General features: G+C 43.0%; 1 protein-coding gene across 3 annotated transcripts; it reads left to right on the top strand.

The window, feature by feature from the left end:
• The first annotated feature begins 3,584 nt into the window (after positions 1–3,584).
• Positions 3,585–8,199, top strand: LOC121817495 (endogenous retrovirus group K member 9 Env polyprotein-like). 3 transcript variants are annotated; one of them, XM_042237828.2, is made up of 2 exons: positions 3,585–3,652; positions 6,237–8,199. In XM_042237828.2, the coding sequence occupies exon 2, from the start codon at positions 6,291–6,293 to the stop codon at positions 7,821–7,823; it is 1,533 nt and encodes a 510-aa protein (XP_042093762.1). In that variant the 5' UTR covers positions 3,585–3,652; positions 6,237–6,290; the 3' UTR covers positions 7,824–8,199. The 3 variants fall into 3 exon arrangements, with proteins under 3 accessions (XP_042093762.1, XP_060260284.1, XP_060260285.1); XM_060404301.1 differs by having other exon boundaries at positions 6,017–8,199; XM_060404302.1 differs by having other exon boundaries at positions 3,585–3,657; positions 6,017–8,199.
• Positions 8,200–13,580: the final 5,381 nt, after the last annotated feature.

Below are 13,580 nucleotides of genomic sequence, written 5' to 3'. Positions count from 1 at the left end.
TACTCAATAAAGCAGAAGTAGATGTTTTTCTGGAACTCTCTTGCTTTTCTTATGATCCAACAGATGTTGGCAGTTTGATCTCTGATTCCTCTGCCTTTTCTAAATCCAGCTTGAACATCTGTAAGTTCTTGGTTCACATACTGTTGAAGCCTGGCTTGGAGAATTTTAAACATTACTTTGCTAGCATGTGAGGCATTGCTGCAGGAAGGAAGCCAATTCTGACTCCATGTTGGAAACTGTTTCTTTGACTTGCTTTTCGTTGCTTTTGTTATTATAATCATACTTAATAGCTTGAGCCAGAGGACCCTGCCCCTCTGCTCGACTGTAAACTAAAGTGCCTTTGTTCAGCTCATAGAGAGATAATTTTTTCCTACCCACTTGTGAATGACTCCCCCAGGTGGCGCTAGTGGTAAAGAACCCGTCTACCAATGCAGGAGATATAAAAGATGAAGGTTCAATATCTGGGTTGGGAAGATGCCCTGGAGAAGGGAATGGCAACCCACTCCAGTATCTTGCCTGGAGAATCCCCATGGACAGAGGAGCCTGGCAGGCTACAGTCCACAGAGTTGGACACGACTGAAGTGATTTAGCATGCATGCATACATACCTATGAATAGAAAAGATTAACACACCCCTTTGGATTAAGATTAAGATTAAGACCTCTTTGGAAGGAGTCTTCCAAAGGCTGGCCATTCTTTTGGAAATGCTTTGCAACACTGAAGACCCTTTCACTTTACTTCCCCACTGCCTCTCCCTCTCTATTCTGCTTTTTGACTTTAGTTCCCCATTGCTTCTTTCTCTCTTATCTGATCAGCATCCAGACCCTGATACCATGGTTATTTTAAGATGCTAGTCTGCCATCTTGGTCAGCTGGCTTTCTGAATAAAGTCACTTTCCTTGTCTCAACACAATGTCTTTCAGATTCATTGACCTGATGTGTGGTGAGCAGAGCGAGCTTGGACTCAGTAACAGCATTATCCCTAACTTTTGACCCACAAGGAAATGTTATGCCCATGTGTAGTGTCTCCCTTGTCCCAAAAGATTGGGGAGGGAGATCCCTTAATCCTTTACTCAAACAGCATTTTGCCCCTGTTTGCCCTTGCCATGACTATTATCTTCAGGTGTTTACGAGAGACAAACACTGGCTCTTTACTCCGTTTCTGTTATTACTCCCATTTCAGAGGGAAAACAGGAGGCTGATTGTAAATGTCTAACCCGGAGCCCACCTGTCTCTTACATAAGTATCACCTACCTTTGTCTTTAAGTTCAATATTGTCTTCCTTCAAAGCCAGGAAAAACTTACATCCCACTCTTTATACTCCTCGATAGTATCCTTTGAGATTTTGACTACTGTGGTGTCAAAAGGAAAATGAAAGGGGGTGTTGCTTGTGCAGACACTGTGGAGTCACCCTCATATCCTCGCACTGCCCACTGATGACATGCCAGTGCCCTCTTGGGAGTTTCCCCTCCCAAGACCCAAGTGGAGTAAGATCAACCCTAGGGAACCACCCTAGATCCTCTGAAGGCCTCATGTTCAGTGATCACATTACAGTACAACTGACCTGCAGTCAGAAATTCTGCTCCTTCATGCAGATGTGAGAAAAGGAGAACCAGCCTCAGCCGGGACCACCCTTCTTTTCCTAGAGAGAGGTTCCTCCTCCTTCCCATCCAGGCACTTACTCCTTTGTCCATCTCTCCTTTTAACTTCATTTAACTTTGCCTTGGAAACACAGATGGAATACCAGACCACTTTACCAGCCTCCTGAGAAATCTATATGCAGGTCAAGAAGCAACAGTTAAACCAGACATGGAACAAGAGACTGGTTTCAAATTGGAAAAGGAGTACATCAAGGCTGTGTATTGTCACCCTGCTTATTTAACTTATATGCAGAGTACATCATGTGAAATGCCAGGTTGGATGAAGCACAAGCTGAGATCAAGATTGCTGGGAGAATACCAATAACCTCACATATGCAGATGACACCACCTTTATGGCAGAAAGCAAAGAAAATCTGAAGAGTCTCTTGATGAAAGTGAAAGAAGAGAGTGTAAAAGCTGGCTTAAAACTCAACATTTGAACAACTAAGATCCTGGCATCCAGTCCCATCACTGCATGGCAAATAGATGGGGAAACAATGGAAACAGTGACAGACTTTCTTTTCTTGGGCTCCCAAATCACGGCAGATGGTGACTGTAGCCTTGAAATTAAAAGATGCTTGCTAGTTGGAAGAAAATCTATGGCCAATCTAGACGGCATATTAAAAAGCAGAGACATCGCTTTGCAGACAAAAGTCCATCTTGTCAAACCTATGGTTTTTCCAGTTGCGGGGGACGACCCGTGAAGGGTTAAGTCTTGGGAGCTCCCTGGCAGGTATGCCGGGCCCTAGGACATGTGCCTAAGCTCCCTGTCCCGCCACCCTCAAGAACTTTTGTAACCCTTAAGGCTCCAAGATGTTTGGTTTCGGCAACATTTCATAGAAGATAGATTATCTTATTGTGTATACTTCATAGAAGATAGATATTCTGATTGTGTTCTATATACAATGGTAAGGGTCTGGTGATTGTATCCTGAGATTAAAAAACAACCTTGTGAGTGCCTTAAGTCACGTACTTTACCCTATATATACCGCAGCACAATAAAGCAAGGTATCAGCCATTTTGGTCTGATCCTCTCAACCCCATCTTTTGTCTCTCTCTTATTTTCTTAGCGGGGACGCTCCGTTCTCTCCCTGTGCAGGTGCGACTCTTGCTTGTGCTGGCTGCGGCAGGTGGCACCCAACGTGGGGCTCGAGCTCGACAGTTTTCCTCGCCACTACTCTTATTAAATGAAAAGAGTAAGTATATGAGTAAACAAGTGAATTAATTTGAGGAGGAGTAGTAAGGTATATAGTTGAGAGTATAAATATGGGACAGACGCATAGTCGTCAGTTGTTTGTGCATATGTTATCTGTAATGTTAAAACATAGGGGAATTACTGTTTCTAAACCTAAATTAATCAATTTTCTTTCATTCATCAAGGAAGTTTGCCCTTGGTTCCCCAGAGAAGGTACAGTAAATTTAGAGACATGGAAGAAGGTAGGGGAACAAATTCGGACTCATTATACGTTACATGGCCCTGAAAAAATCCCTGTCGAAACTTTATCCTTTTGGACACTAATTCGTGACTGCCTGGACTTTGATAATGATGAATTAAAACGTTTAGGAAATTTATTAAAACAGGAAGAAGATCCTCTCCATGTTCCTGATTCGGAACCCAGGTATGCTGTTCCCGAGGGGGTTGAAAGCGACCCTCCGTTTTCTAACTTATTGCGTCCTTCGGATAATGATGATTTACTTTCATCCACAGATGAGGCAGAATTAGACGAAGAAGCTGCTAAATACCATCAAGAAGATTGGGGTTTTTTAGCACAAGAAAAAGGGGCGTTAACATCTAAAGATGAATTGGTTGAATGTTTTAAAAACCTCACTATTGCTTTACAGAACGCAGGAATCAAGCTTCCTAGTAACAATGCCAAATCTCCTTCTGCTCCGCCTCTTCCCCCTGCTTATGCTCCTTCTGTTGTGGCTGGTCTCCATCCCCCTCCAGGGCCCCCTCCACCGTCTGAGAACATGTCTCCGCTGCAAAAGGCATTGAGACAGGCACAGCGACTTGGTGAGGTTGTCTCTGATTTTTCTCTTGCTTTTCCTGTCTTTGAAAATAACAACCAGCGTTATTATAAATCACTGCCTTTTAAACAACTGAAAGAGTTAAAGATTGCTTGCTCACATTACGGTCCTACCGCTCCATTCACCATTGCCGCCTGGGTTGCCCACTCCTTCTGCTATACCTGATAAATCCTATATCATTGTTATAGATTTAAAAGATTGTTTTTACACTATTCCTCTTGCACCCCAAGATTGCAAAAGATTTGCTTTCAGTTTACCCTCTGTTAATTTTAAAGAGCCTATGCAACGCTATCAATGGAGAGTTCTCCCGCAAGGAATGACTAATAGCCCTACGCTGTGCCAAAAATTTGTTGCTACAGCAATAGCTCCGGTTCGTCAACGTTTTCCTCAGCTATATTTGGTTCATTATATGGATGATATATTACTAGCTCATGCTGACGAACATCTATTGTATCAAGCTTTTTCGATTCTAAAACAACATTTAAGCCTTAATGGTCTTGTTATTGCTGATGAAAAAATTCAGACTCATTTTCCTTATAATTATTTGGGTTTCTCCTTATACCCTCGCGTTTATAATACCCAATTAGTAAAATTACAGACTGACCATTTAAAGACTCTAAATGACTTTCAAAAACTTTTAGGAGACATTAATTGGATACGTCCTTATTTAAAATTACCCACTTATACCTTGCAGCCATTATTTGACATCCTTAAAGGTGACTCTGATCCTGCGTCACCCCGAACACTTTCTTTAGAAGGACGAACTGCTTTACAATCAATAGAAGAAGCTATTAGACAACAACAGATTACTTATTGTGATTACCAACGATCATGGGGTTTGTATATACTTCCTACCCCCCGAGCACCCACAGGGGTTCTCTATCAAGATAAACCTTTGCGATGGATATATTTGTCTGCTACTCCAACTAAACATCTGCTCCCTTACTATGAACTTGTTGCAAAAATTGTAGCAAAGGGACGTCACGAGGCCATCCAATATTTTGGTATGGAACCCCCCTTCATTTGTGTTCCTTATGCTTTAGAACAACAAGATTGGCTTTTTCAATTTTCAGATAATTGGTCTATAGCTTTTGCAAATTACCCGGGAAAGATTACTCATCATTACCCTTCTGATAAATTGTTACAGTTTGCTAGCTCTCATGCCTTTATTTTTCCAAAAATAGTTCGCCGACAACCTGTTCCCGAAGCAACACTTATATTTACAGATGGATCTTCTAATGGAACTGCAGCTTTAATCATTAACCATCAAACCTATTACGCACAAACCAGTTTTTCTTCTGCTCAAGTTGTGGAATTATTTGCAGTCCACCAAGCGTTGCTAACTGTACCTACTTCCTTCAATTTATTTACAGACAGCTCCTATGTGGTCGGTGCCTTACAGATGATTGAAACTGTTCCAATTATCGGCACCACCTCTCCTGAAGTTCTTAACTTATTTACATTGATTCAACAGGTTCTCCATTGCCGCCAACACCTCTGTTTCTTTGGACATATTCGTGCACATTCCACCCTTCCTGGTGCCCTGGTACAAGGCAATCACACTGCGGACGTTCTTACTAAACAAGTGTTTTTTCAATCAGCTATTGATGCAGCCCGAAAATCCCATGATTTACATCACCAAAATAGTCATTCTTTACGGTTGCAATTTAAAATTTCCCGTGAAGCTGCACGGCAAATTGTTAAATCTTGCTCTACTTGTCCTCAATTCTTTGTTCTTCCTCAATATGGTGTCAACCCTCGAGGTTTACGCCCTAATCACCTCTGGCAAACAGATGTTACTCACATTCCTCAATTTGGGCGTCTTAAATATGTTCATGTCTCTATTGACACTTTTTCCAATTTTCTCATGGCTTCCCTTCACACTGGAGAATCAACACGTCACTGTATTCAACATTTGCTGTTTTGCTTTTCTACTTCAGGAATCCCACAAACCCTTAAAACAGATAATGGACCTGGTTATACTAGCCGTTCTTTTCAACGTTTTTGTCTTTCTTTCCAAATTCATCATAAAACAGGAATTCCTTATAATCCACAGGGACAAGGTATTGTGAAACGAGCCCATCAACGCCTTAAACATCAATTATTAAAACAAAAAAAGGGGAATGAACTGTATAGCCCCTCACCGCATAACGCCTTAAACCATGCTCTTTATGTTTTAAATTTTTTAACTTTAGACGCAGAAGGCAATTCAGCAGCCCAGCGTTTTTGGGGAGAACGATCCTCATGCAAAAAACCGCTTGTACGATGGAAGGATCCACTTACCAATCTGTGGTATGGGCCAGACCCTGTACTAATATGGGGACGAGGGCATGTTTGTGTTTTTCCACAGGATGCCGAAGCGCCGCGCTGGATTCCGGAAAGGCTGGTACGCGCGGCAGAGGAACTCCCTGACACATCAAATGCAACGCATGACACTGAGCGAGCCCACGAGTGAGCTGCCTACTCAGAGGCAAATTGAGGCGCTGATGCGATATGCTTGGAATGAGGCTCATGTACAACCTCCAGTGACGCCTGCAAAAATACTGATCATGTTATTATTATTGTTACAGCGGATACAAAACGGGGCGGCTGCGGCTTTTTGGGCATACATTCCTGATCCGCCTATGATTCAATCCTTAGGATGGGATAAAGAAACAGTACCTGTATATGTTAATGATACAAGTATTTTAGGAGGAAAATCAGATATTCACATTTCTCCTCAGCAAGCCAATATCTCCTTTTATGGTCTTACTACTCAATACCCTATGTGCTTTTCTTATCAATCACAGCATCCTCATTGTATACAGGTGTCAGCTGATATATCCTATCCTCGAGTGACTATTTCAGGCATTGATGAAAAAACCGGAAAGAGATCATACCGTAATGGAACCGGACCTCTCGACATTCCGTTTTGTGACAAACATCTAAGCATCGGCATAGGAATAGACACTCCTTGGACTCTATGTCGAGCACGGGTCGCATCAGTGTACAACATCAACAATGCCGATACCACCCTTTTATGGGACTGGGCACCTGGAGGAACACCTGATTTCCCCGAATATCGAGGACAGCATCCACCCATTCTCTCTGTAAACACTGCTCCTATATTTCAAACTGAACTGTGGAAACTTTTGGCTGCTTTTGGTCATGGCAATAGCCTATATTTACAGCCCAATATTAGTGGAAGCAAATATGGTGATGTGGGAGTTACAGGATTTTTATATCCCCGAGCTTGTGTTCCTTACCCATTCATGTTGATACAAGGCCATATGGAAATAACACTGCCATTGAATATTTATCATTTAAATTGTTCTAATTGCATACTTACTAATTGCATTAGAGGTGTAGCCAAAGGAGAACAAGTTATAATAGTAAAACAACCTGCTTTTGTAATGTTACCTGTTGAAATAACTGAAGAATGGTATGATGAAACTGCTTTAGAATTGTTACAACGCATTAATACGGCTCTTAGCCGTCCTAAAAGAGGTCTGAGCCTGATTATTCTGGGTATAGTGTCTTTAATCACCCTTATAGCAACTGCTGTTACTGCTTCTGTATCTTTAGCACAATCCATTCAAGCTGCTCATACTGTAGATTCCTTGTCATATAATGTTACTAAAGTAATGGGAACTCAAGAAGATATAGATAAAAAAATAGAAGATAGATTATCCGCTTTATATGATGTAGTTAGAGTTCTAGGAGAACAAGTTCACAGCATTAATTTTCGCATGAAAATTCAATGCCATGCTAATTATAAATGGATTTGTGTTACAAAAAAGCTTTATAATACTTCTGACTTTCCGTGGGATAAGGTGAAAAAACATCTGCAAGGAATTTGGTTTAATACTAATGTTTCTTTAGATCTTTTACAATTGCATAATGAAATTCTTGACATCGAAAATTCTCCAAAGGCTACTTTGAATATAGCTGATACCGTCGATAATTTTTTACAAAATTTATTTTCTAACTTTCCTAGCCTTCATTCACTGTGGCAAAGTATAATTGCTATGGGCGCGGTTCTGACTGTTGTGCTTATCATAATTTGTTTAGCTCCTTGCCTTATTCGTAGTATTGTTAAAGAATTTCTACATATGAGAGTTTTAATACATAAAAACATGTTGCAACACCAACATCTTATGGAGCTTTTAAAAAAATAAAGAGAGGGGAGTTGCGGGGGACGACCCGTGAAGGGTTAAGTCTTGGGAGCTCCCTGGCAGGTATGCCGGGCCCTAGGACATGTGCCTAAGCTCCCTGTCCCGCCACCCTCAAGAACTTTTGTAACCCTTAAGGCTCCAAGATGTTTGGTTTCGGCAACATTTCATAGAAGATAGATTATCTTATTGTGTATACTTCATAGAAGATAGATATTCTGATTGTGTTCTATATACAATGGTAAGGGTCTGGTGATTGTATCCTGAGATTAAAAAACAACCTTGTGAGTGCCTTAAGTCAGACTTACGTACTTTACCCTATATATACCGCAGCACAATAAAGCAAGGTATCAGCCATTTTGGTCTGATCCTCTCAACCCCATCTTTTGTCTGTCTCTTATTTTCTTAGCGGGGACGCTCCGTTCTCTCCCTGTGCAGGTACGACTCTTGCTTGTGCTGGCCGCGGCATCCAGTAGTGTATGAATGTACGAGTTGGACCATAAAGAAGGCTGAGCACCAAAGAATTAATGCTTTCGAACTGTGTAGTTGGAGAAGACTCTTGAGAGTCCCTTGGACTGAAAGGAGATAATCCCAGTCAATCCTAAGGGAAATCGATCCTGAATATTCATTGGAGGGACTGATGCTGAATCTGGAGCTCCAATACTTTGGCCACTTGATGTGAAGAACCAATTCATTGGAAAAGACCATGATTTGGGAAAGATAGAAGGCAGGAGGAGAAGGGGATGACAGAAGATGAACTCAATGGACATGAATTTGAGTGAGCTCCGGGAGTTGATGATGGACAGGGAAGCCTGGCATGCTGCAGTCCTGGCATGCTGGGGTCGCAAAGAGTCAGACACGACTGAGTGACTGAACTGAATTCAAAACACCAGCAGGAATGGGCACTTTCTTCAAGGTTGTTTGAGAAAGCCACACAGCTTTAGACTACCACCCTGTCCTAGCCTGCAGTATTACCTTTTTATTCCTTCTTCCCTAGGCCCTGAGAACAGGAAAGAAATTAACATTTTTGAATATCACACACAAAGCCCAGTCTGTGCAAGGTGTTGGCAACAATTTTAATAACAATTGTAAGTTAATGACAGAAGTTATTATCAAATTGGAGTGAAATCTCCCTATATCCCATTTAACCTTTTCCTTGTTCTACTCTGAAAATTTGCCATAGGGTACTTTTTTTTATCATGAAAAACTTTTGATGCAAAGAGCCGACTCATTAGAAAACTCTGATGCTGGGAAAGATTGAAGACAGAAGGAGAAAGAGATGACAGAGAATGAGATGGTTGGATGCCAATACTGACTCAATGGACGTGAGTTTGAGCAAGCTCCGGAAGATGGTGAAGGACAGGGAAGCCTGGCATGCTGCCGTCTGTGGAGTTGCAAAGAGTTGGACCCAACTGAGCAACTGAACAATAACAATAACAACAACAAAAACAACAACAAAAGACTGGTTCTCACGCCCCCACCAAAATCTTGATTTTCCAGTGTTAAAAAGCCCTCCAACATATCTGTCCACAGTCCCCGTTCAGTTAGTTCAGTTCAGTCGCACTAGTCCACATTCCCACTTCCCGTCTAAAGGAATGATTGGAAGCTAGGGGTCAGGACCTTCACTCAGTGTCCAAAGGGTCTTCTCTAGCCTCTCTACAGCTTCTAGATTCTTTAAATGTACTTCATTCCCCTTTACATCTTTAATCGCTTGTATCCTTCTTATGCTTTAGCCTCAGTGTCCTTTGTTCTCCTTTATTCTCGCAGTCTAACGTCTCACTCACCTACTCAAAGATCCCCATCACCTGGAGGATAAAACCCATACTCCTGAATGTGGGTTTGAACTTCAAGCCCACCCCAACCCACCCTGGGACCTGGTCTTGGTTCCCCTCTTCTACACTGTCCTGTGTATCATTGGTGCTCTTGTCCAGATTATCAAGTCTTCGTCCTAAACTCATGCTGGCTTACACTTCCATACTCCATCAGAATTCACTGTGGCCCTGTGCTTGTTTACATCAACATAATGCAGGGAGCAGTGACACATCTCACTGCTGGAAAATGCTTTGATAATATTGACTGAAAAAAATGCACAACATAAAAGCTGAGAATCTTGTTTTATTCTATAAAATTTCTGAGGACTTCAAGCCCAGAAGCAGCCTCTCAGATAGCTCTAAGGGATTTCTCTGAAGACATAAATGAGGAGCCAGAATATACAGGAGCTTCCCAATAAAAACCAGACAGTTGGAACATCGAAAGATTACTTTTAATTAAAGGAGGCCAAATATCTCAAGTTAAGGAATTTAGGAGTGTTTCAATGTATGGGAAGATGCAAGAGCCTGGCCTCACTGAAATCATTTCTTTGATATGTACCACAGGGCTTCCCTCATAGCTCACTTGGTAAAGAATCCGCCGTCAATGCAGAAGACCCCGGTTCGATTCCTGGGTAGGGAAGATCTCATGGAGAAGGGAAAGGCTACCCACTCTGGTACTCTGGCCTGGAGAATTCCATGAACTGTATAATCCATGGGGTCGCAAAGAGTTGGACACAACTGAGCAACTTTCACTTCACTTCATTTAGTTATCTAGGACAAGTATCCACTTTCTTCTCATCCTGAGTCCCTTCTAGATATACAATTGGTGGGGAAGTGGAGTGACTTCAGTAGCTGAGGACTTGATGGAGGGCATCCTTTTGCCATCCTGAATGCCTCTGGACTGACCATTGGGAGTGGCTGTAATGTGACAGCGGGATAACTGTAACATCCTTTGTTTACTGATATAGTAGACAACACTTCATTCACAATAGTCACTGCATGAATTAGCATGTGCCCTGCCCCATGCCTCAGCAACCAGTGTGACACTGCAGATGGTGAAGCCTCTATTATTCTACATCTCTAGGAGAAGAAATGTCCAATCAGAGCCCTCAATGACTTGTGATGGATGGAGAGATTTCTTTCTTTGTCCCCACCATGAAGCATGCAGAATCTCAGTTCCCTGACCAGGGATCACAGCCCCATCCATTGCAGTGGCAGCGCAGACTTAATCACTGGACGACCAGAGAAATTAAAGGTTCTTATTTGTAAGCTGTGCATTGCTAGTACTGCTCATACTGCTTAGACTGACTGATATTATATGTCCCTTAGGGCTAAGCTTGCCAGGTGACTGACAATTCCTGGAGTCCAGTACTACACCAGTGCTTCCCTCTTTGATGGGCATTCCCTCTTCCCCACCACCCACACAGAAAAGTCCTTTGATCTATTGAGATGCAACTCAGTTGCACCTCCACCAGGAAGCCTTCCTAACTTTCTACCCAAGGCAACATTAGGCATCGGCTTCCCAGGGCTCTGGGAGCATGTCTCTTATAGTCTGGTCACATTTCTTTTCTGATATTTTGATTCCTGGACTACAAGGCCCCTGCTAGCCTATTCCAAAAAAAAAAAAAAAAAAAGCTGGCCTTCTGGGTGGACAAGCTCCCAAGGTCTGGATCCTGCAAAGGATCATGAACTAGGCTTTGGGCCACCTTCCCCTGGGTCCAGCATCTGTGATCCCAGCATAGTCCACACTGTGTTCCTTTATTCCAGTCTCTGTCTACACAGCGAACATTTTCCACACTAGGCTTACAACACCTTGAAGAAGTATTCACTAGAAGAATGAATATTTCCTCATAGATGAGATCCTTTCTTAATTTTTCCCTCCATCCCCCACCCTCTTCTCTGCATCACTTATTGGTCCCCCAAGCCTAGGACTAAGGAGCAGCTGGAATTAGCAGTTGGACAGACCTGGATTCAACTCTTGGCTCAGCTACTCACAGGCCCTGTGGCCTCCAGGGAGACATTTAACCCTCAGTTTCCTCATCGATAAGTTGGGGACACTCTCAAGCTCTCAAGATGCCCATGAAAAACATGTGGGCAAATGAATTCAATGTCTATGGTCTTATCAGTGGATCATAATCTGTGCTGGGAGACTGGAGTGGCCAGGAAAGGCCTCCCTGAGGGGAGACATTTGAGATGATGCTGAATGTTTAGAAGGAGCCAGCCATGCAAAGAACTGGGAGATCACTCCAGACCCAGAAATAGCCATTACAAATCCCCAAGGTAATCAAGCTTAATAAATGGCTACTTTCCACCTCCATTCTGCCTTTCACATTTGGACACTGGCCAGAGATCACTCACCGTGAACTCATCACATACTTCACTTGTGAAATACCAGCAATGAGCCATCTCTGTCCTCCCTAGAAAGGAGACCCCGGGGCTGTCACAGAGCTGAGTCATCTCTGAGCCCAGAGCTGTGTAGACAAGACGGTTATCACCAGGGGCATCAGGTGCCAGGGGCACCACGAGTGACTCTTTTCTTCTCCATGTTCATATCCTCTCCCCTAAGTTCCCAGGGAACTGATAGAAACAAGAGACAAGTAAAGGGTCTTGTCTCATTTTCCCCTGTGTGATCATGGGGGACCCTGACCACACTGCTCTCTGGGAAAAATCTCTTTCCTCCATTACTTCTCCAAAGGTGGCCTGTGACTAGCATCAGCACCTGACCCTTAAGTCTAGTAGAACTCAACTCACAATCAATTGGACCTGGGAATGCCCAGCCTTGCCCTGTGAGCCTGTCCTTTTTCTCTAACCAGATCCTTTAAACAAAAACCTCAAAGAACATGATTGGTTGCATCCACTCCCCCCACCCTGCCCAATTGAGGTCTTCAAAGATCCAAGGTCTTTTTTGAGCATCAAAGAGGGAACAAGTTTCTTGAATACAGGCTAGTCTCAGCCCACCCAATATTGCTCAGCCAGGGGTTCCCTGAAGAAAGAGTAAGACACTGCATCCATCGATGATGGACTCAGAGCAGGGAGTGGTAGACCAGCTGGCACTCAGTTTCTGTGAGACAGAGGACCTTAGGAGCCTCAGCCACTGAAACTTTTCACCATTTGGGTCCTTAGGGATGAGATCAGTTGTTATAAGGCAGAAGTTACCAACAGGGAATGTTGTAGATTCCTCAGAGGAAACACAAATTGGGCTGATGAATCACCTCTCATAAAGGAACTCTGGGTATAAGACATGCCAGGACACTTAGATAAATTAGGAAGTATTTTAAATGCTTTGGATGACTTGCTCTCCAGCTTGGGATGATGCCAGCAGTTAGAGTGGAATCAAAGGGCCCCTGGGGAAGGCTGTCTCTCTCCTTGAGAACCATTAGCAATGAGTATGGCTCTATTCTCAATGTTTCCTGAGCAGGAATTCCAGAAGGAAGAATGTGATCTCCAACAAGCTTAACTGGAAGACCCAGGTGGGTTTGGCCTTCTGTTTGTATCTTGTGGATGGATGCATCACATTTCTTCCAATATTGAAAATGTGCAATTTTAATACTGCTCTTGCCTAGCTCTTTGACGTAGACTGGCATCACCTACAATCTGAGCCATCTGGCTCACTATCTAAAGCCACTTATATGTCCCTGGGCTGCCCCTAATGTCTTCACTTTGCCATTTGACCTCTTTTCCTCTTAGCAATCTCCTCTCCAACTGAGGACAGCAATGCACATCTCATGAAGTTGCTAGGAAGACCATATTGGATCAGGAATGTCTAGCAGGGCCCTTAGCATTTACTTTCATCATGTTAATAGCAGTCTCTTCTCCAAGGTGGCAAGAATCTCCCCACTCTGAGATAGTCCATGTGGTTCAGGTTGATTTTCCAGCCAAGCCTCAAGGAAGAGATTACAGTAGAATTCTCTGTATTCTGAGAATTCTCTAAGTCCACTCCCCAAGGACACTG

Source organism: Ovis aries, chromosome 21, assembly GCF_016772045.2.
Source record: "Ovis aries strain OAR_USU_Benz2616 breed Rambouillet chromosome 21, ARS-UI_Ramb_v3.0, whole genome shotgun sequence".
NCBI classification, from domain to species: Eukaryota; Metazoa; Chordata; class Mammalia; order Artiodactyla; family Bovidae; genus Ovis; species Ovis aries.
This window is presented reverse-complemented; position numbering and strand designations above follow the sequence as displayed.